At 42.8% G+C, this 19,651-nt stretch overlaps 2 protein-coding genes across 2 annotated transcripts in view; one reads left to right on the forward strand and one right to left on the reverse strand.

Annotated features, from left to right (window-relative positions):
• Positions 1-497: 497 nt before the first annotated feature.
• chsy3 (chondroitin sulfate synthase 3) lies at positions 498-6,174 on the reverse strand. The gene is made up of 3 exons (XM_028418533.1): positions 5,071-6,174; positions 4,449-4,732; positions 498-4,373 (listed from the first exon to the last, which is right to left on the reverse strand). Exons 1-3 carry the CDS (start codon positions 5,630-5,632, stop codon positions 2,802-2,804), a joined length of 2,418 nt encoding a protein of 805 aa, XP_028274334.1. The 5' UTR covers positions 5,633-6,174; the 3' UTR covers positions 498-2,801.
• A 1,566-nt stretch (positions 6,175-7,740) lies between these two features.
• Positions 7,741-19,651, forward strand: part of megf10 (multiple EGF-like-domains 10) — a 28,391-nt gene continuing 16,480 nt past the window's right edge. The window contains exons 1-5 of the mRNA XM_028417743.1: positions 7,741-7,918; positions 14,222-14,357; positions 15,330-15,431; positions 16,073-16,173; positions 17,142-17,234. Coding sequence (XP_028273544.1) covers positions 14,239-14,357; positions 15,330-15,431; positions 16,073-16,173; positions 17,142-17,234 — 415 coding nt within the window. The 5' untranslated portion in view covers positions 7,741-7,918; positions 14,222-14,238. The remainder of the gene's footprint in view (positions 7,919-14,221; positions 14,358-15,329; positions 15,432-16,072; positions 16,174-17,141; positions 17,235-19,651) is intronic.

A 19,651-nucleotide genomic window follows, 5' to 3' on the forward strand; every position in this document is an offset into this window, starting at 1 on the left:
GCCTGTTCATTTATTTATTTGCATATCATATCACACCCCCTCCTAAAACTGTAATAATCAACTCGCTCTATAGACATAATATCAATGAAATCTAAATTTATGAAGTCTATTAATAATGGAATATACTTATATACTTAATAAAATACTGGCCTTCATTTATTTACGTCCAAATACCCCTCCAGCTGGAACAGATAGAATCTCTGTCAGCACTGAAGTGTGGGAAAATCATTGAAATTGATTGTGGCAACAGGATACTTTTTCCTTAGTGCAATTATTATAGCATTATATTGCAAGAGCAAAGACTAATGAGACATGTGTGTGTAAACATTTATTATAAATAACCAGTTGTTATTACAGCCATTGTTATTGCTAGCAGACTTAAAAGCCATTATGCTTAGGTAACAAACCCATAAATACACATTTATACAAATGACACCATATTTACAGAAATGAACTGCAGCTGTAAAGGGAAAAAACAACATATCTTGTAAGTAGGATTTAATATATGTGACCTCTGGATTATATTGTAAAATGATTTTATTATTTTTTTTGTTACTGTACAAGAAAATGTTGCTGTTTTGTAATTACTTTATACAGTAACTACCTGGAGGAGTGGATAGCAACCTGAAAACAGCTGTTGCCAATTGATATTTACTCAGTTTCTCATCATGATAAATAATAAAAAACAAGTATAAACTAACACATTTTTGCAGGTAAATTATTTGGTATCAAAAAATACACAGCTGTTTCGCAGATTTGTTCCAAGAATGATTTTTCAGATGATTCTTTGCACAGCAGGGTGTCCATAATGTTTAAAGCAAACGGCTGCAATGCACTGAGTGATATGATGTGGTCCTGAGGCAGAAGTGTAAACGTCATAACTACGGCAGTAAGAACAAGCTAGTATATTAAGGACTAACTACAGTTTATAAACAGCCACAAGATATAATAATATAGTTGGTCGCAGACTGAAATCAAATGTCAAAAATATCCATTTGGAACATCCTGTACAACTGACTGGCACAAAAGCAGGAACTGCACCACAACTGCTGGACCACTGAGCAGGGCCCTCATACTGATCGGGATCTGATAGTGACATTTTTCTTTGCATTTGTTGCCACTATCAGCATAATAATCCCACACGGCTTTGCATAATCTATATTGCACAGTATCTGTAACACATGTGTTGTATTTCAGCCCAATAGTTATTAAATGTTGTTTGCCTAAATGCTGTTTCCACTATGGATACACTAAAATCTAACAATGAGTTTTATGATATGTAAACCAATAAAGCACCAAATAAGAGCTTAATGTGTCAAGAATGAAAGCCAATACATAACTACCAGTCTAAACTGAGGCATCGTCATCTTACTTGCCCTTTACAAAGGGTAAATAATCACTCTGATTGCAATACACCTTGTAAACATTCCACTCCCTGTCCTCCAGAGTTACATTTTAGTTAATATCGAGCTGCTGAACCGATGTGGTCTAAAATAAATTAAAACAAGGTAAACTGATTATTGCTGCTACAGGTCGCAAACTGGGAGAGACTGTGAGAAGGGAAACTGCCGACTTAATATAAGCACAGTGGCACAATGGGGATCACCGAGGCGCGGACAGCCTCAGCTTCAGGTCTGCAGGAGGCCACTTCTAAAAATTCTCTGGAAGATTAAGGTAGATTAAATTGGTGCATTAAGGCAGGCCAGCTCCCCAACTCCCACACAGAGAAACACACACATAGAGATTGTGTAACGCAGCAGACAGTGCTGCTTTTGGCAAAGCACATTCCACAAAGGTTTCACTCGTGTAGTGCAGGGCATTCCATTAAATGATTAGCAGTCCCAGGCAATGATTTAACTGCATACTTAAACCTGCGGCATTTTAAAGCACCACTTTGTAACAATCGTTTATTAATATGATTGAATTGCAATATATTAATAATCTATTTCAGTTGTTTTTTAATCTCCTGTCTGTACATTTAATGTACGCAATTCAGCAGATTTGGATGTAAAATGTTAAGATTTTCACATTTTCAAGACTAAAATAATAAATTTAACTCAAATATTGACAAGAAAACAATTCTCAGCCATCTCTTGCCATGTATTAGGCCTGCATTCGTTTTGGATGAGCCAATCATATTATACTACTACTCATTTAGATGTAGAAATAATGCATCTAGGTGATTTTTGAATGTAATGTTGCAAGTCTTTTCTTAGAAATATTTCAGTTTGTTTCATGTAAATTTACAGCTTAAATGATCATTTTTCCATGTCCACATTTATTTCTGTGCATTTTTTCTTTCCTGTGCATCTACTTTGACCTTGATTCTCTTCTCTGAATACTGTCCCTGAACAGCTATATATAAAACTATTAAAATAAATTGTTTATACATACATACTTTTTGTTCATTGCCAAAACAATAAGCTGCAATTTGCCATTCGCCCAATTAGTTATGTCACTGTACTTATATCTGTAATGATGGTAGAGAGTTTGAGTGAACTTGAACAAACTAAGAGGTGTCCCAAAGCTTTTATATTTGCATCACTGGCAGAGTAAATGATGGTGCTGTATGACCAAATAACATCCAGCTGCATTCAGTCAGCTTGTTTGGTTGTAGATAAACAATGTAGATAGACACTTTTTTCTGTTTCCACAACAGACTCGCTGCAGCAATCACCGTCTCTGATCTTCTTTGGATGCATTCATTATTGGTGTTGCAGCCTAAAGACCTCTGATCCACAGTCACATCTCACTATCTGAGGTAAGCGTGCACGGAGGAGGAGTCCTGGTGGGCTGGTGTGTCAGGATGAAGTTCTGTTGTAACCCACCTCTATGTGTTTCTCCATCCACAGCTCTGCTAACTGCATTGTAGATGCGAATGTACTGGCTTTTGACCCAAGGCACATTTTGTGTTGCTTCTGCTCCAGGCTTGCGTTGCAGTGAACGGGGTGATAAATGTGTACAATTCCTGGTTCTTGACTTCGTAACACTTTTAAACCAGAGTTAATAACCTTTGTGAACAAGTCTACATCTTCCAGTCCCCAGCCTAGGATTGAGGTGTCAAACCCTCCAGCCTTATGTAAATCACTCTTGAAAACACAGGTGATACCGAAGCCGTAGTCTCGCCAGAAGCCGCTCTTCTTGGTGAGCACGAACTTGTTTTCTCTTTGGGCCTTTTCGCCATACACTATTTTTGGGTTGTACTGACTGAAGACAACAGGGAAATAGACCTGTTTCCCTTGAACAGCATTGTCCCTGCAGCGCTGCAAGGCGTCACCACTGAAGATTAGATCCACGTCGCAGAAGAACAGCAAAGTGTCATTATCGAGCTGTGCAGAGCCCAGCTCCAGAGCCAGTCCTCGTGAAAAGTTGCCCGTCATGGGGATCACAGACAGGTCAGCTTTTGGATACTTCCTGGTGTAGTCCTTGATTAGCTGAAGATGTTTTGTCCTGCTGTAATTGCTCTCATTGTCCACCAGGATGACACAGAGCTTAACATTTTGTTTTGGTACCAGACAGACTTTTTCAAAGTTCTCCATGAAGCGCACGAACGTGTCATAGCGACCAGACAATGGGACAAGAATGTTAACCTTTCTCTGACTTTGTTCCCACATTTCCCTGGTTGATTCATAGAACTGAAAAGGTGACAGGAACTTGAGAGAGTTGGAGAGGAAAGACAGGGATTGGGATTCAGAGTTGATGGCGGCAACGAGCTCGGCCACATCCAACTCATCTATTTCAGAGAAGAAGGGTCGGCTGAAGGACTGCTGGAGGTACGCATGGCGCCTCACGGGAACTGTTATTTTGCGTCCCTTGTGTTTCTTATACAACAGCAAAAGATCTAAGATGTATTCTGCACCATGCATGGGATCCACCCTGTAGTAGCCATACTGAATCTCTTTAAAGTCAATAACACGGCCTCTGGTTTTAGAATTCTCATTGATCATCTCCATCACCTGCAGTATAATGTCATCTAGTGCCGTTCGAAGCAGGTTCCCCAGATTTTGCCGGGCCAGCTTGTTCTCCACTGCAGAATAAAGATGGCGGCTGGTCAGGAAATCCCACTCAATCACATCATTTCTCTCCGTGGGTTGATAGCGCATGTATGAAGGTGGAGAACCCAGCTGTTGGTCCTCCCACTGCACTTCTGTGTCACTGAGGTAACTCATGATCAGGTCTTCGCGGTGGAGCAGGATGGTGCGGTAACGAAGCTGTGCGATCTCACGGCTCAGCATAAAGTTGTGGAGCCGGTACTGGTAGGCGGGGTTTTTGTTGGGATGGAGGGTGATGGCGTTGTGGATCTTGGTGCTGTGCAGTTCTTCAATGAAACCTTTCTTGTTGTGCTCGTAGTTCTCATAGAAGAGTTGCTGCATCTGTGGAGAGAGTTGGAACACCATCATGAGAGGACGGAAGATGACCTGACTCAGAATACTATTAAGCATCCATACCTCATAAGACCACACACACTGTGTCCCTCCATAGCGTCGCACACAGCGGCCTACTTCCACATCCTCGTGAGTGGTGTACATCTCCCTGAGACAGGTGCTAATGTGAGGGACCATCCTCCGTAGCACCTCCCTACTGAAGATCATCCCAGGGCCCCCCATGCAGAAATTCTCCCCATGCTCCAGGGCCAGCCTGCCCAGCTCCTCAGCCGTGCCCAGGCCGGTCTGGCCCAGGTAATGGGGCTTGCTGCTGTTCAGTGACCGCAGAAACAGTTCCAGCTTCTCACCTGGAGGAAGAAGACACATGATGTAATGCAGCAGAGAGATAACACGAGTCCTTTAAAATCTAAGTTTAAAAAGGTTGACTCAGAATGGTTATTAAACATGGTTCTATTTTTGTAGCACTGCCTTTAGGTCTGGAAAACCTCATTTAGACAGAGGTATCATCAGTGTTTGTGTGATTACACTCACTGCCAGAAGGGGGAGACAAAGGCTTTGAACTATAGCTTTAAATGACCTAAGGACCAGAACAGCTGGTGTTATATATCATAATGGGCATAATATGACAGTGATGGATTTAGGTCCACACACACAGGAGCAGAGAGAGAGAGAGAGAGAGAATCACCTCTGATATAAACATCATCATCTGCCCGCATGAACCACTCGTATTTATCCAGGTAGTGGTCGTGGATGTACTTCAGCATCATGAATGACTTCTTCTGTGGTGGGTAGGAGTCGTCCACACCTGCCAGGGAAACCACGGGGACGGGGGCGCGCACGCGGACGCTGCCAGACCCTGAGCTCGAGAAGAACTCCACCTTCCCGGGTATGGAGGACGCCCACGTCTCGTAGGCGGCCACGGCGCGAGTCCCCAGGTACTTTTTGGCCGTCATGACGCCCACGTAGAGGAAACGCTTCGGTCTGGGGACGGGTCTCCGGGCGTCTCTGCTACCGTTCCCCGCGCTCAACAACCTGTCCTCTTCCTGACTCAACTCCCGCTCTTTGAGCGAGTTCCCGAGGATGTCGGGACCTTTGGCGACGCCGGAGTCACTGTAGTACAAACACACGGGAGCCTTTTTCCTTTTAGTGTCCAGGACCTGTGGAACGATGAGCCAGGAGGAGGCGGTGAATCCCAGGAAGACGCCGAATATGACGGTCGTCCACGGTCTCCTGGACTTCAGAGCCATTGCTGGTCAGACTATGAGGAGTTCAGCTCTGCGGCTCCTGGAGATGAATGCTGCCGTTGTCTGAGGAGGTGCTGCTGACGTGTATGGGCATCCAGCATGTCTAGGAAGTCTTACGGCGTCCTTGTGAGGTGGACAAATACAGTTTCCACTCCCAGCATAATGCAGGAGGTCAAAAACATAAAAGCAGTCCTCTCCCGAAGGCGTGCTGTCCCATCTGAAGCTTCTTCTCTCACCTACATGTTCAGTTTTTACAGCCAGGCTCCATTCCGCCACGTTGAATCTCACAGACCTGATTTATTATCGGCTCGTATCCACAGTCTTAAGCTAATCGTTACCGCCGTGCTTTTCAGGGACCAAGCTAGTCCAGTATCATAAACACGTCCCCGTCCTCCTCTTCACTTTATCCCGGTGCACACGCACTGACAACTTTACCGGACACGTCCACGCTGTTGTTTTTATCCCACTTCCACAGTGTCCGTGTGTCTGCCCTCATCAGGCTCTGCTAACTTACCATCATCACTCCGTGTCTCTGTTTTCCGTTATGAACCACATCCACTCTGAATGTGTTTTCAGAATAAAAGCAGGCCCCGCATTCACAAACATACACGACTCAATAAATTATCAAGTTTTTATTTTGACACAACAGTCAATGATTTAAAATCGAATAAATATGACGTGTGCTCAAAATGTTGCGCGCTCATCACTGTTGTGATGAATACAAGATCACAGCAGGGCAGCAGTGCTTTTATTCTGAAAGTACATGATCAGTTTTTGTTTTTAGATTTTTTTTAAAGATTACAGAATAAATGCTACACATTTAAACGTGTTTGTGCAGATTTAAAATATTTACACTATATGTTGTCTTTACTGTAATAATTTTCAATATTATATATTTCAATTTATGTATGGAAATTATGTGTGCCATTATTTGGCACTGTGCAAGCAGCATCTTTGTCCTCAGCAGGAGCAATTCCGGATCTCTTCACAATAAAAGTGCATTCAGCCCAAGTGACTGAAAAAAAGACAATGAAAATATTTTTATCTAACGCATTTGGATGTTATAAGCTGATGCATATCCATCTTTTGCGTGTCTAAGACTTGATAGCTTAATTTTATTTCTTATCTTATCTTAATATATTAAACCATGTGATCAAAGTGGTCTATTCCTATTTTACTTGTGCTTATTTCCCACTGGAACACTATGCACTATTGGAATTATAGCTTTTGAAATGATCTAATTAGCTTCTTTTCTTCTAGTTTGCAGGTTTTAGTTGGATTTGTGACACAGTTTCAACAGCAGGGGGCAGCAGAATCACATTTATCATTAAACTGTAAGAGTTTATTTTTATTTTTATCAGTTTTGCTCATTCTATTAACTACCATGAATTCTACTGTATATGTTTTTTGTATTTCTAAAGGAAGAAGGAATCTACAGATAATAAATTAGTTTTTGTCTTTTGTGTCCAACTTTAGACCACTGAAAGCTATATATTACTGTGTGCACATAACTGAATGCCTTACAAGTGTTTCATTAGTTCAAGACTTCACAGTGTACCTTATCCATTCATGTTTATGATCACTATCAGTGTCTGGGAAACACAGGAGCTTTCCACAGAATTGTGCTTTGAGCAACAACTGCTTGTTGACAATGTGAGAGAGGTCAGAAAGAAAAAAAACATTAATTTTTTTCACGCTGTGCAGCTGCTGACACGCTCATTGATATGATGTATGATTTTACCGTGACAACAATGATCAGATGATGCTGTATTTCCTTTACTGGGGTCTTGTCAGACATCACCAGCCTGCTGCTGGGAAGAATGACGAGATAGTTCAGTAAATGATATTTAACTGAACACTTTGACAAAGGTCACTACATAACAGGGCGAAAGACAACAGAATTTCAATACGCTCATATTATTCATTATGATTATGATTATTGTTGTTGCAGCTTTAATAATGACAGTCCAGTACAGTTTCAACATCATTTCCATATCAATGAAACCTGCCGGACAGAAAGAGTCCGTGATTGGTGGAGATCGCAGTGACGTCACCGCCCCAGTCAGGCCAGTGTTTTGACAATGAAAAAGTTCCTGCGTGTGTTTGATGAGTCGCTGGCGCTGCTGGAGACTTCACTCATCTGACTGAACGCTGCGCTGGACGGCGCCTTCACGGACTTGATGTTTTCTGGGTTTTAACTGTGAGTCAGCTTCTGCCACACATACCGCCATCACGACCGAGGGACGGACCCATGAGCCGAGGCACGGCCGGTATCCGCTCATAGACAAGGTAAACTTTTCAGTTTTGTGATCTGATGGCAGAGGGAGTGTGGTTGTTCTGGTTGTGTAGTAGAAGCATAATGATGGGTCAGTATCGATATTCAGAGAAGGCAAATAAAGAGTTTAAAACATGTGCATCATCATGAAACTCCATCAGCTCCAGGAGTGGAAGATGTACTGACCTACAGTTTATTTTACATGATTTTACATGTTCTTATTCCCACAAGTATCTTATCATCACTATTATATAGTTTGGTTAATCTTGATTTTTTTTGTTTATAACTGTAGCATCTTTTAGCCTAGATTTTTCTCTTCTTTAGCCATTATGATTGTGACAAGATAAATTATAGGTCACCAGCCCATTAACCCCCGACCCTCTCCTGCACACATTCATATCACTATGTGTATTTATCATAGCCTGTCTATGACCTACATCCAAACTTTACAGCTTACTACATCGCCAAACCACAAGGCCTGACAGAAGCTGTACCAGCACACACAACACTGAGTACAACCTTTGTTTCACTTCATAGTGTCTGGATGGGACTCATGTTTGTTTGATCATAGTCCTCTAGTTTCAGAAAGTGATGGACTCTGCTGGTAGTTTGGCGAAATACAGGTAGTGAAGTCAAACATGTAAATAAATATTTACAGTTTGATTTCCATCTTTATGACATTTTACATACATGCTGTTTTTGATTCCATACATGGACCTGATTGGCAAAAATGCCATTCATATTCTGACCATTGGTGCTTTACATACATCTTTTGCATAGACACCACCTGTTCCAGGGTAGCAAGAGAGTCACAGAGGAAAGACAGCAAATAGTGCCTGAGAGACTTTAATGGGTCTGATAAGTTGCACCTGCTAAAATCACACACACACACACACACTTTCACATACATCCAGACCAACTGGCAGTGTTATGAGGTTGAGACTGAGTGGAAAGGTCAGTGTCTGTCAGACCGAAGTATGTTAACAAGTTGCAGACCCTGCTGGCCTGTGTTTAGTGTCGGCTTCAATAGAATGAGCAGAGTTTACGTACAGTTTGTTTAACATAGAGGCTGGGCTGTACAATCCTGTAGAGATGCTGCATGAGACTCCATGTGTGGTGGACTGTCATGGGTCCCTGGTGTCTGAAGCTATATTGTAAATGCAGAAAGTACAAATTTAGCTCTGCGGTCTGTCTGTCTGTCTGTCTGTCTGTCTGTCTGTCTGTCTGTCTATCACGTTGCCCTCTATCAGAAGATCTTTGCAAGTCTAGTGTAGTAAAATAAGACGGCTGAAGTCCAATCTCATACCACTCCCACGAACCCTTTGCTCCTTTTGAAAGTGGCATGGGGCAGGGGGCAAAACATTCCCCTCCGAAATGAGACACCGCTACTATGTGTAAATAGATGTGATGAGTGTTTACAACTCTCAAGATGCCATTATCAACTGTAGTAATCTCTTTTTTGTTTGTTGATATCTTTGATGAAGGACTGCAGTAAGCAATAATGATGTAGTGTTTGCAGAGTTAGTGAAGCTTATTCTGAAGGACTGAATGTGACATAACACATATTGGGTGATGGGTTTCGTGCTGTCATGCTGCTGGTGTAGCTGGTGTATGCAAGTGGAGCAAATACACAAAAATGACTGTCAATAAGGCTGGATGAGTGCTAACACCTGATACTCACATGTGTGAATGAAGTTGTGATAGGTATACAGCCTATTTCTCAATGAGTAGTTACCCTCCAAGGAGTTATCAGAGCAGTTAGGGCCGATGGCGCCTTCTGTTTGGTGTTTCCCCAGTGAAAGTGAGGGAAGGAAGGTCAGTTCACACTGCAGTAGACACACAGCTGACTGTGAGGTGAAAGCCAAAACACAGTGAAGCCAAACACACAATTTCCATCACTTCAGAGAGTCTTAAAAACACACACGTTTCTCAGAGGCTTCAGTCAGCCAGAAGAAGTGACCAGAGGGGACAGATGTTTTAGAGCAAACATTCAAAGACATTTAGATCTTCGCCATTTATGTGTGTGCTCACTTAACGTGCTAAGTATGTCGTACTGGTGGTCTATGAGAGTCAGCTGCCAAACACTTATCTTCCCATCAGGGACTTTGGTTTAAATCGTACACCTCCACTCCTCTAATGCTTCTCTTACATCCTCGGCATGATGATCATTTTAGCACGCCATGGGGTCAGCTTGTCAGAGTCAACACTGTGGTCAGAGTTGTATTCTATAATCAGTCTAAGCTGTACTTTGTCAGGCTTGCTCAACATCCATTAGAGTCAGCTGTGGGCCTACTTCAGCAGCTTCAGCTGTTGTTTTGTCAGGCACGGCCAATGAGGCTGTATGGGAAAGTTGGAGCGCTGCTGGTGCCCCCAAAAACAACAGTTAACATAACATGAAGAACAAGGTAAACGATGAGTCCCGGTCATTTTTTGAGTGTTAATTCCGCTCATACCTTGAATAAAATGACAAATGTAGCTTATTTATCCTGAATGCTATGCAATTGTGCACAATTCTGACTCGTCAGGCTTCAAGCTATGTGTGTGCAACTAATCAACAGACTGAGGAGGCACAGACTGCATGCAAGAAGCAGCTGGTAACCTGTTGTCCTCACAAGGAAGGCAAAATTGTCACCTGACATGATACCTCCTATACTTGCTTTCAAATATCCCAAATGATTTAGATAGACTGACAATGGTCCATCCAATGCAGGCTTATCCAACCAGTTTCCTAGGGCAACCATCCAGATAGTTGTGTTGAATAAAGTCTTGTGTATAGGTATAGTTAAAGAACCCCACTCTCTGAACATCCTGTTCCATAGGGGCACCATCGAAATAATCCACAGAGTTAACACAGTACGTACATAGAGTTCTACAACTGTTAGTGACATCATGTAGTTTAGGTACATTTTTAGTTAAATGGAGACTTTTGATTTCTGTGTTTTTATCAGCCCAACATTTTCAGTCACATTGCTGCCAACTCTGATGAGGAACCAAAGTTTACGTGCGCTGTTTCATGTCATATTCCTGCGCCTGATCTCAAAATCCATCTATACAAATCCTGTGCAATAACAAACAAGCATTTCCTTAGAGTGAAAAACTGAGCTGGCAATAAAGATCACACAAATCTGAGCTACATTTAGACAGCGCTGAATTTCTTAAACTGCATGTGTCTCCAAATAAATATTGGTCCATGGCCTGAGTGCAGCTTTTGTTCTGTGCTGGAGGGACTTGAGACAGCAGGTCTTGGTCCCTGGCAGTCCTTTGTGTGTGGACAGAGAGGCGTCAATACTGCGCTGCCTGGAACAGTGTAACAAAGTTGTGCGGCCCAGCCTAATCCGCTCCATTAGGGGTTGTGTTCTGGAGCCCTTTCACACATACAGCGTAGCCCTTGTTTGTGCAGCAGTGCAGTTGTCTCAGAGCGGGGAGGGTTTTTTTTTTGGCGTTGGCGGGTGCAGCTGTGCCCTCTCTTAGCTCAGTGAAACCAGAGAGGGCTGGCCCTGCTGGCCCATAAACCGCCCGCACAGACACACTGTCAGCAGCCATGCAGCCACTGGAGACATCATGGAGGCTTCCTCCATCAAACCAGAATTTTCAAAAAGACACAACCTTGTTTGACTCAAGAGACTCGCTCACTCGCTGCCACCATGAGATTCATCAAGCAGCTGGAGTAATAATAAAACACATTATGGTGTAGTCACCAGCTGTTTCTGTACCATTAAGGAAGAAGACCAGACATACTTAATGTGGACATAGAACAAATCCCCAGGAGACCCAGTGGTGCTTTCATACTTGATACTGAGGATTAGATTTTAGCACATTTTGAGTTCAGTTGTTTTATATATGATGTGCATGAGGATTGTTTTTAATGGGCTACTTGTGAGATGTTCTTAGTTTGAAACAGTAAAAAATATCCTAAAATAATCAACCTTATGTGAAGAATGAACACTGTGTTGTGTGCTGAGACATCTCCTGGAGTAAGCATCCAAACTAGCTAGCTCAACAGTGGCAGAAACGACTGGTGAGTTTTGGAGAGCAGGGGGTTAGCCCAGTACAGACTGCAGTGTTTCCACCTTCTAATACACCACCACTTACAACACATCCACTTTAGCCATCAACTACAAGGAAACCAGGACTGCTTGACTGAGATGAAGGTGCTGATGTGACAGGGCTACTGATGCTCAGACCAGTTTTTTGGCTGCTAACTGGGCGAACAGAGAAGTCTGCTGTGCTGAAAGCATTGAGAAACACACAGGGTCTATAGGACGCACTGGGAGCATTGGGATTTTGTGTCCTCCTGCTCCCTGTGGATATGACCAGACTGTTTTTACAGGAACCAAATGAACCCTGCTTGAGAGCATATTGGTCTGGATTTTTTTTTCAAAACCATACAACAACCTCTTTGTACTGCAGAGTGAAAAAGTGGTAAACAAGAGCCAGGCAGCAAACACCAATGATGCTGCCCGTACGTTTCCTGAAGAGTGATTTTGAATCTGTGTGGGAGGTTCGTCCACCAAATTCCTGGTTAATCCAAATATGAGCAAGGGAATGGAACATGAGTGAAGCTGAGGTGGGTGGGTGGCAGCCTGAGACATCCATCAGTCATTTCAGGGCTTTACAGCCGTAATTGTGTAAATGTTTAAGCTATAATATAATTTAAATAAGTGAATTTTGACATTTTAGTTGCAGCCTCTAGGGGTCAATTTGAGGACTGTAGTTTTTGTCACTTAAGGCATTTGCCACTTACACAGAGATGGCTGCTTGGTTTCCACACAACTTTGTGTGTATAATTCTGTATAATAAATATGCTATGCCTCCTGGTTTCAAAACAAGGAAATACAGTTCTAGGCAGATGGATTTAAACTGCCCCACAGTGATGGAAGAGAGACTGATTTTGTACCTCCATGTGCAGCATGGGTCTCAAACTCATGGCCCATGGGCCACTTGAGGCCCGCAGGCCGGTGTTTTGTGGATATTTAGTTTAGTTTTAGTGTGGCCCGCACGTTTTTCTCACACACACACTTATTTGCTGAGGCTTGCCCTGTGCGTTTTATATTGTTTTATCACCTGTGGGCTCCATAGCTCAGGCACTTGACTTTGTCTTTTTTTGGGGGAATATTTGATGTTGCCCAGCCTCACTCAGACTCTACCCCCAGCACCCCCCCCCCCCCCCCCCCCCCCCAGGTAAGTTGAGTTTGAGACCCCTGATGTGCAGCTATGTAAAGTGGGAGCAGAGAACTATAACGTAATGTTTTTCATCTTTCTGGCTTGTCTATGAAGTCTATGTCTATGAAGACTCTTAGTCATCCAGCTCACAGCTTGTAAGGCATAGAGGAGCTCATGTAGCACTCATTGAAATAAACACACGCCACCTTCAAATGCATAGAGATGTACTGCAGTATGTTACAGTGTCATTCTGTCACATGCTTAGCTTACTGGTCCTTTGTGGGGAGATGTTAGGACTATACACTACATAATAATGTATTCTACGTGTGCTAACTGACTGAAAGATTTTTTAGAGAATCTTGTGGCTCTGACTATAAATGTACCTCAGCATAGCAGTTGTTTGTTGGAATATGTAGGAGGTATGTGTAAGGCAATATTTCTAGTTTGTTAGGAAGCCACAGAGAAACCAGCACATCATCTAACCAGAAATAAACAATGAGTAAAGTTAGCTTACAATAGCAACTCTGGAATTTTTCTTCCCTCAGGTCTACAGCCAACAGTTTGGGGTGTATAAAAAGAGGAAGTATACAGCTGAAAAAACCCCATACTTTCTATTCAGTTTAGTTCTATATTCACTCTGATCAAACATCTTCAACATTTTTCAGCTTTCCAGGTTTCATCTTTGAAATACCTCAATAATACCAGAGCTCAGTGTAACTACCAATCTCTTGCTGGAGTTCTGTCATTGTGGTAAACAACGATAGACCATCACAGCTGTGAGAAAGAGTGTCTTCATGTCTGTGGTCACCAGCCAGTAAAGATAGAACTGCGCTGGATACTGTTGATTATATGAGCCAGATTTGTTTTAATCAAACATTTATGTTGCTTGACTAAAGGCAGCACTTTGGAAATTGAAGGTTACAGTGTGTATGTGTGTGACTGTTGCTGCAGCTCTAGAACTTTCTTTCTGACCAGATGTGCAAACAAAAACAAAGAGAAGACTTTAATGAAGGAATATAAAAATATATAAAGATCTGCTAATGTGGGAAATTCATGCTTGTTCATGCATGTTTTGTTTTTTAGTGTTCTGTGGTATAAAGATCTTTCGTAACATAACTTGTGTTTCCTCCTTCTCCTCCACCTCCTGCCTGAAGGTACAGCTCTGACTGAGATGGCTGTGTCACTGCGCTGCCACAGAACAGCCCTGCTGGCTGCGGCCTTCTGTTTCCTGCCCTGCATCACCTCCTCCCTCAACCTGGAGGATCCCAACGTCTGCAGCCACTGGGAGAGGTAAGTCACAGAGAGGTTTGCTCTGTAATATGTATTAACAATGTGAAAGGGTCCATTCCAAACCATGACCTTTTCCTGAACCAGTGGTGAAAGTGGGTTAATACCAACCTCCACCACACCTCTTACATTTGTGGACATTGTTATACCAGTCATAGCCATAAATGGAGGGAACAGCATAACAATCTGATGCCATTGTATTTGCTTTTTGTAAAATCAATAATCAAATAAATGGTTTCTTTTATGATTTATGTCATCATAAAGACATGTACCCTCTGCTTGACTCCATTATTTTCATGGAGGTGCAGCACTCTATATTGCAGTAAACAATGAGCCCACACTGACTAAAACGTGGTTGTTATTATGGCGATAAAGTTTCAATGATAATAAATCAAAGTCCTACATGTTTTTCTAGAGTGTAAATGCTGCTTCTGTCAAGTTCATGTCATTATTTGGACAATACAAGGCTTTTAATGCAACGATTACAATAAATAAGCTTGTTGAGCTAACAATAATTTATAGTGAATGCATTCAAAATGATCATTATTTGCCATACAGTAAGTGACTGAGCAAAGACCCTGTGATGAGACAAGTTCACGAGGCAGTCATGAGGTAGCATTTTACACTGCCAGCCCCCCCACAAGCCTGTTTGATTCTCATGTAAAACACAATTATTCAAATCTTTATACAATACTCACAGAAATGCAAGACCACACACAGTTCAGTGGGCAACAGTACGCTCAGGGGTGGAGGGGGGGTTATCTAATCCTGACTGGACACACACACACACACACACACACACACACACACACACACACATAAGAAGCTTAAATGAAGCAAAAATCAAACAGGGTCTGTGGTTAGAGGAGGTGAAGCAGAGTTGCAGTATCAGCTATCAGTACATCACACACACACAGTGACTGGGCTCCTCGTGCCTGATGTCTCTGTCCTCTCTGTCCCTCTCTGTGGTTTCAGTTACTCAGTGACGGTGCAGGAGTCGTACGCCCATCCTTTTGATCAGATTTATTACACCAGCTGCACCGACATCCTGAACTGGTTCAAGTGCACGAGACACAGGTGAGGACTGCATCGCTCGTGCCTGACACAGGCCGTAATGTTTGGTAATATCCAACCATGCATGGGCTGATTATGACAACAACTCATAAACATGGGCTCCCCCCACCCCTCCTACATACAAGACATCCAGACTGGAGCAGACACAAATCATCATCTGTAGGTGGTTCTTTTCAGTTACAGTTTATATCCTGCTGTGGTTATTTTGTCATGTCATTTAACCTCCCAGAAAGCCATTATTTCATGCCGAGGCTCTGCCCCTTTTCTCACAGTTGTGACTTGACACTATTGTCTCTGTAACAGAGATGAATCCCACATGTTCAATTGCATTAAATTGATTGTTTAAGGATCAGATCATGATGGTAGTTCTTATTCACATAAACAGTTTCTCACAGCTTGTCACAGCATGGGTCCACAGCACTGTTGTTCAGCCACATGTGCATCGCTGGCTGAGCTTTGCCAAGACACTGTGTCACTTGATCTTTTGGGTCTCACAAGGATCTAGCTATCTCCACCAGAGGGTAGCGATCCAGCCCACTGATCCTTTAAGTTCAAATGCTTTAATGATAACATTCATACATGAGATACAGTACGTATGTAAGTGTATGGTCCTGCATGTGACTTCACCTTCTGTCTGCGTGCAGGGTGAGCTATCGAACAGCATACCGCAGAGGGGAGAAGACCATGTACCGCAGAAAGTCCCAGTGCTGCCCAGGCTTCTATGAGAACGGGGAGATCTGTGCTCGTGAGTATCTTTTACACGACAGTGCAGCTTCTACAGAGAAAACAAAGGTCAGAGAAACAGACCCTCTACATGCGCTGTCGTTACTGTGACCTCACTTGCTGCTGTGCACCCTGTCAGCGGCCAGCGGGCAGTGACAGGTGTGAAGCCACGGTGGCTAGTGGCAAAAACAACAACTGTTGTTGAGCAGTGACAGTAAAAGAAAGCATTATGTTTGAACAGCCTGCTGTTATCATGGTGGAAGTAAAAAAGTCATCATGTCTGTGTAAAGATGAGAGACCACAGTTAATGTGCCCCAGGAGTTCAGAGGGGAATTTATTCTGGTGTGAAAAGACTCTGTTGTATGAGCAACCGTCACATGCTGCTCTGAGAGTCACCGAGCTCCTCTACACAGCGCTGCAGGAAGCCGGGCTTGCCAGACACTCGGGGCAACATGGCATTTCCAGATTGTAATTTGGACTGCATTAAAGTTTGAATACTTTTTTGTCAGAGATAAAATGAATGGGCCGTAAAACTGATAGAATTAGCGGCAAACTGTGATTTACTGATTGCAGATTTAACCACACAGCAGTACATTGTCATACTTTAGATGACAGAGAGAACTTTGGATTCTTTCATTTTCTGTTCTTTTTTCACTCTTTCTTCTTTAATACTTTCTTCTTCCTTCTTCTGAAACTCTTATATTCTTTCAATCTTTTCACCCTTTTTATTCTTGTCTCTCTTTTGACTTCAGTTTCCTTTGGTTCTTTTTTTTTAAATAAATGATTCTCCTCTGGCAGATAAAACATCTGGAAGCGTGGTAACAGAAATCAGGTTGTCAAGATTTAAGATAATTTATACTTTCTATGCTCAATCGTATTTTAAGGCTTTTAACCGTTAGCTGTCTTGGTAGGTTCAATCCCCACAGCAGTCCAAGTTTCCACATCACAAGTACAGAACTATGTACTAATGCCTGTCTCCTCTGCATCCAGCTCATTGTGTGGAGAACTGTGTTCATGGCCGTTGCATGGCACCCAACACCTGCCAGTGTGAGCCGGGCTGGGGGGGCTCCAACTGCTCCAGCGGTAAGTCCTCCAGCTGCTGCTGTCTGTGAGCAATCATGTCTTTGTGTGTGTGACTGGTTTTCTGTGAAAGCACTCTGAACTCACAAGAGGAAAAACAGACCGGTGTCGTCTTACTGACTGCTGCCCTGCACGCCACGGGAGAAACACACTCTGTGTGATGTGTTTTCATACAGAACAGAGACAAATCTGCTTCTGTTTAGGCTCCACTACTTCCTATAGACTCCCATTAACACCTATAGTTCCTTACTTTCCTGTTTTTGTAATTAGTTATATTATTACTTTATATTATCATTGTTTTGTGGATGTGATGGATTTGCGGACATTAAATGTTAATTTAAATTTTCACAAACACAGAACACAGCCTTTCTGTGTTTCCCTCACTGTGCTCGACAGACACACTCGATATTATATTTCAATTGAATTAGACTGCACAGAGGCTCATTTGCAGTTCTGTCTTTCACTCACACACAAACATGATCCATGACCCCCACGCACTCAGTCTGCAGCCTCCACCCATCACCTGCCGTCCTTTCAGCCATCTGCTCCTTCATTTCAGAGCTTTTGGACTTCCTGCACATTTGAGTCTTGTTGACGTCTTTGAGCCAAATAAAGGCAACTGTACTTGCTTGAGTTTCTTGAAGAATTGTCACCTCTCGTCTGAAATGCTTCATCAGGCCTTTGGGAGCTGCAAGAAACTCAACACGCTGCCTTTGTCTTAACTCTTGACCTGGATCGCTGAGAATCTTCACACATGACAAGTTATCTTTAGCGCTTGGTTGGACTTTGTTACATCTGGTCAGCATCTCAGGGACCAGACCCTTTTTTAAGTGGATGTTTAGCAGCAAACTGTTGTTAGCATGTGCTGTCTGAAGCCATGAATTTTCATTGAAAAGCAGTTACCCCACAAGATCAGCAATGACTGTTGCAGTTCAAGTGGTTGTTTTCAGAGGCTTTAAAGGGACACTCTGCAGTTATTAAATCATTTACTGGTCAAGAGTAAGGAGTCCGGTGTAAAGACTGCATTTAAAATGAGTGATTTTCCACCTGCGTAGGTGGAGGTGTACAGATATTTTATGGTGGCAAAAGTAGTGGAAAGGAACAGACAGGACCTAAAACACTGTCAGGCAAGCAGTAGCCATAACTCATCCAGTGTCCTGTACCAGGCTGTAAACATGTTTATGTCTGTTGTAAAGTTGGACATGATCACAGAGAGGTCTATGGAGATGGACTCAGCAGCCCGCCATGGCCGCTGTATGAACTGCAGTTATTGCAGGTTGTCAATCAAAGTGGACAAAATGTTTTGTCACCAGGCTGTAAGCATGGAGGTCTATCTGGATTGGCCCCAAAGGAGCCCACAGGTTCCTGCCTGGTCATGGTTAGCACCATTAAGACTGTAAAAGCAGTAGTTAACACTTTTCGAATGATTTAGACATAAAACTCAACAAGGAGCTGTGGAACTGGGGAAGTCCTCTTTTTGTGCCATCAGTTGACACTCTAATGGTCCTGGACCTCAGACCAGCATCTGTCTTCAGATTTAGCTCATCAACACATTAAAAGTGTTGTTTGTATTTGGTGCCTTTAATAGCCACTTCTGGAAACATGAGCTATTTTGTTTGCAGCACACTTGCAGACAGTGTCCACTCAGTGTCTGTGGCGGGTTATTTTTGTGAGTGCTTATGAGCCAATGAATGTGTCTCCACGCAGGCCTATATGCTGATATGCATGAGGAGCCCACAGGGTGTGCCCCGCTGTCTTCAGTTTCAGTCTGTAATAAAGGAGCTTATTGTTGTGTCTGGGCCCCCGGGGCTGAACCGGGCCCCACTAGGCCCGGTCTGTCTGTCTGCTCTCACACACACACACACAGCGCTCATCTATAAAAAAGAAGCTAAGCCTGTCAATAGGAATTTAATGAAAGTGTGAATCACTGGGAAACATGATGCTTACTCATACAGTTTTACGGCTACCTCCAAAATGGTTGGCTTTCTTTTTACAGATTTCACTTCATGGTCATTATCACCCAAACCACCATCATTAATATAGCCATTCATATTAACACTATTATCACAAAATACCCATAACATAACTTCCCCCCAGGGGAATGACAAAAAATTGTCATATGGCTGACTTGCAGGCTATCTGTAGGTCAAAATTGGTGACACAATCTGTGGAACAGATCTGGATCTGTGCACTGTCACTGCCAGAGTGTGATAGAGCAGCTGAGAGGGTGGTTTGTCTCAGGGAGACCTGTGAGATGCTCATTGACTCAGTTAGAACAGACAGGGGTCAGGAAGGTGTCATTTGTTATTTTTACAACAACGTTTTATTGTGTAAGAGGAAAGAAGACAGAGCTGTGTAGTTACATGATTACCTGGTGCTGCATGTCAGGCGTTGTTAAAAGAACTGTGTCTGCTTTCTTA

This window comes from Parambassis ranga, chromosome 12, assembly GCF_900634625.1.
Source record: "Parambassis ranga chromosome 12, fParRan2.1, whole genome shotgun sequence".
NCBI classification, from domain to species: domain Eukaryota; kingdom Metazoa; phylum Chordata; class Actinopteri; family Ambassidae; genus Parambassis; species Parambassis ranga.